We start from the raw sequence: 3,671 nt of genomic DNA on the forward strand, positions 1-3,671 counted from the left end.
ACAGGATACTTAAAACGTAGCCTACAAAAGTAGCCTATGGTTACAACTAGACGGCAAAAGCTATTCCCCGCTCTTCAAACACACAAAAAACAGTAGCCTTTATAGACATAGTGTTTTAGTGAAGAAAACGCTGTACTTATTCAAACATCATTTATTATTTACCCTTGCACTGCGAACAAGCCGAGATCTGTCTCCAGGCTCCGCGGCGCTTTGTTCTGAATGGAAGCAGGGTGAAGTTAAGAGGTTTTGCTGACAGTTTGAGGATCCACAGCGTTAAAAAGTTTAGTGACAAGCTCTTTTGAATACTTTTCATTGGTTAAATATTTGCAAAATATAATAGAGAGTTTGGATTTTCCACGGCACACCTGACTGGGCTAGGGTATGGCGACTGCCATACTCTGCCATAGGAAACGCTGCCCCTGGGACAAAGCCAAATGATTATCAATGTACTTATTCACATGTACGTTTATCCAGACGCTTATCCACACGTACGTTATCCAGACACAAAGTAAAAAAATCCTTTCTTTGCTACATCGCCGCCACGCCTCCACGCAGTTTGAGCGCAGCTCCGACACGTGACCGTGACGTCTAACGTCTCATATCTTACGTCTGACGCCTGAATACTATGGGATTTTGGCCAGACGGCTGGCGAGCGTATACACGTTAGTTCTCCTCTCAGTTTGCTTAGCAATCAGCAAAAAGTGCATAAAGCACACCCCATACACTCCAGCGCGAGAGATGGCGATATACACGCCCCCGTGTAAAAGAATTGTTGGTTTGTGTGCATGCGCACCTACCTTACGGAAGTTTTGAACCTAGCTTACTAACCTAGTACCTGAAATTTACAGTGTATAATCACGCGGTAATTCTGCTCTACTAATGATCGACGCCAAATTTCTGTTTGGTTTTACTGTTTAGAATAGGTCAAATGTGGGTCATTTTAAGCCGGCCATAAACACACGAAAGCGTTGACCGTTTTCCGTACACAACAGCGCGAGAGTCGTGCTGCCATGCCATCCGCTGAAGCAGCGCCGAAGAAAAAAACTCATTCGCTTCGCTAGGATGGAAGAGGGCATTGACCGCGACGAGCAGGAAGAGGATACACTTTTCGACAAGCGTAAAGACAATAAGAAGGGATTGAAAAGCGCTCTGAAGGGGGGCAAAGGGGTGCTGCTGAACCCGGGGTCTGATCAGGTTGATGTAGTACTACCCGGACGAAGCCAGTGCAATACTGGGGCATGCTGGCGATGGCTGGTCAGCCTTGCAGGTTATTTGGGCTAGAAGTGGGTTACACATAGCCGGACTATATCGGGTCTATAGTTAACCGAGACGTTGAAATGACGGCTATTGCTTGCTGGGTATGTTGCCTTGTATATCTAAAAGTGCACTTTTATTTGTTTTAAACCTAGCCAAACACAGTAGACTTTAATTATATCTATTTATTGTGAAATTACTACATTTCAGTCTCAATCCATGTTCATTTTTACCGCGAACAATGCGCTGTCACTTTAATTCAGCGCGTGCAGCACAGCAAAAATAGACTTGGTGCGTAAACGATCGCTGCACTGCTGCAGACGCGCCGCACCTGGAACGCACTGACGGACCGCAACCGCGTGCAGTGTGAAAGCTCTAATCCGTTAACATGGGTGCGTAAAAAAAAAGGCAACGCACACGCACTGCAGACGGAGTATGTGTGAAACAGACATAAGACCTGATGCACGGATCCCATATAATGATACACATCACATCCGATTTCTTTTTCAGCTGTTTTCATTAACTTGAGACATAACTGACTGCGTTTAACGGAATGATCGTCGAGATGGGTATTTTGTCATAATTTTATGTGTATGTGTCTGTTCAGAGGATTCAGAAGAGGATTCAGTTCGGTGTTCGCGCGCCGTCTGAAACGCGTGTGGGCGCTTCATGTGTGTGCGGCTGTGCGCGTAGACAACAGCACGCGAGTAACGAATCGAGTTCCCTTTCGCTTTTTCTCTCTGTAATTGTTTAAAAAATGATATTTAGACACATGATACTGTTTGGTTACCTTATTCATGTGCCATTACATAGTATGTGCAAGGTACCTGATTACCGTGGTATTAGCATGGTACTATGCAGACAAAACCATGTACGCAGTCGGGAGGCTGATATTCGCTCAGGCTGAGTATAGTTTGGTAATGCAGTACTACACATCCCACAATGTTAAAGTGTGTGATTAGTAGAAAAATTGCAGAAATATCTAATCTAAAGCACATTATTTATTTTTAAATGTCAAGAACTAACTTGAGCAATTGTAGATCTAGTCTCCGCAGGAGTCATGATTTATGAACAGCTTCTATGCATTCGCTATAAGTACCTTTTATTTATTTTTTTAAATACCTATTTTTTAATATTATTATTTATAATATCATAGTATTGTTTGAAGTATCTTGAAGTACCATGTAAATGCTGGGGTATATAAATATGGAAGTACCATCTAATGTCATGACTGTACCTCTGTAAGATATCTATCCATTTTTTCATATGCACATGTTGGAATGTGCACATTAACTGTCGTATATTTGTATATGTATGTATTTGTTTATATGGTATATTTATAGGGAATGGCCATCTCTGTATTGGGCCCTACCTTCGAAGACCTGGCTGTCAATGTCAACAAGAACATCAGTAATTTATCCTATATACTTGTGGGTCGTTCATCTGGATACATTGGAGGTTCCCTGTTAGGAGGGATCCTGTTTGAATGTATGAATCCCCATCTGCTTTTGGGTAAGGCCTATAGACTCCATAGACAAAAGGACTTTGTGTTAATTGAAAGAGCCATTTTAATATTTAACTTTTGTAAATCATTTACTTATGAAAGTGTTATAACTGATTATAGGAGTTGGTCTAACAGTTAACCATATGGACTCATAATGCAAAGGTTGCAGGTTTGGGGAATCTGCAATCCTTGCACTATCACCTGATTAAGATGATTAAACTTAATCTAAAATTTAATCTAAAGATTTTAGAGCAGAGATTTATTTTGGGGTGAACTATTTCTTTAAATTAATCAAAAAGAGAAAGGAAAAGCACAGAAAGGGCAAAATAAAGAGAAGGCTACAGAGAAGCAGATTAAATTGCCCAATAAAATATCCCTGTTACTTTTCTACAAGCTATCATGTATGAGTTAGTGACTGTTGTCTGAGGAGCCATGTCTCATAGTTTGTTTTGTGTTAGGACCCCACAGATTTGTAGATTTATTTAGCTGAAATATTTTAGAAACTTCAAAAGTAATGGCAGTTACAGGACATTTACATACAGGACATTGGAGTGTGTTCTCCCCTTTTTGTATTTGTATTTTCTTTTCTTTTTGTTTGGATACATGATGTGTGATATTACAAAGTATAATTAGTGCTTCGTTACTCACAGTTGATTTATATCTGCAGGCTTCTCATTGTTAATCACAGCATTTGGGATGTCTGGTACTCCTTTCTGTAAAAAGGCTTGGCTGCTCACTGTTTTGATGTCTGGTGTGGGGGTGTCAGTGGGAGTTTTAGATACAGGTAAGATAACGTGCCTGGTGTAGACAAGGCGTTATAGTTTAATTCCAGCATTAAGCAATTAACAGTAAGAATTTTAGTAGTATTAAGCATTGTGGATGCTCTGTGTGTGTGTATATATATATATATATA

The 3,671-nt window shown here is 40.5% G+C and overlaps 1 protein-coding gene across 1 annotated transcript in view; it reads left to right on the forward strand.

Moving 5' to 3' along the window:
* The first annotated feature begins 644 nt into the window (after positions 1–644).
* The window catches only part of LOC107676697 (sodium-dependent glucose transporter 1-like), a 6,051-nt gene continuing 3,024 nt past the window's right edge, over positions 645–3,671 (forward strand). Inside the window, exons 1-3 of the mRNA XM_016471341.1 lie at positions 645–662; positions 2,598–2,766; positions 3,426–3,542. Coding sequence (XP_016326827.1) covers positions 2,601–2,766; positions 3,426–3,542 — 283 coding nt within the window. The 5' untranslated portion in view covers positions 645–662; positions 2,598–2,600. The remainder of the gene's footprint in view (positions 663–2,597; positions 2,767–3,425; positions 3,543–3,671) is intronic.

Source organism: Sinocyclocheilus anshuiensis, unplaced genomic scaffold (assembly GCF_001515605.1).
Source record: "Sinocyclocheilus anshuiensis isolate Anshui unplaced genomic scaffold, SAMN03320099.WGS_v1.1 scaffold468, whole genome shotgun sequence".
Taxonomy (NCBI): domain Eukaryota; kingdom Metazoa; phylum Chordata; class Actinopteri; order Cypriniformes; family Cyprinidae; genus Sinocyclocheilus; species Sinocyclocheilus anshuiensis.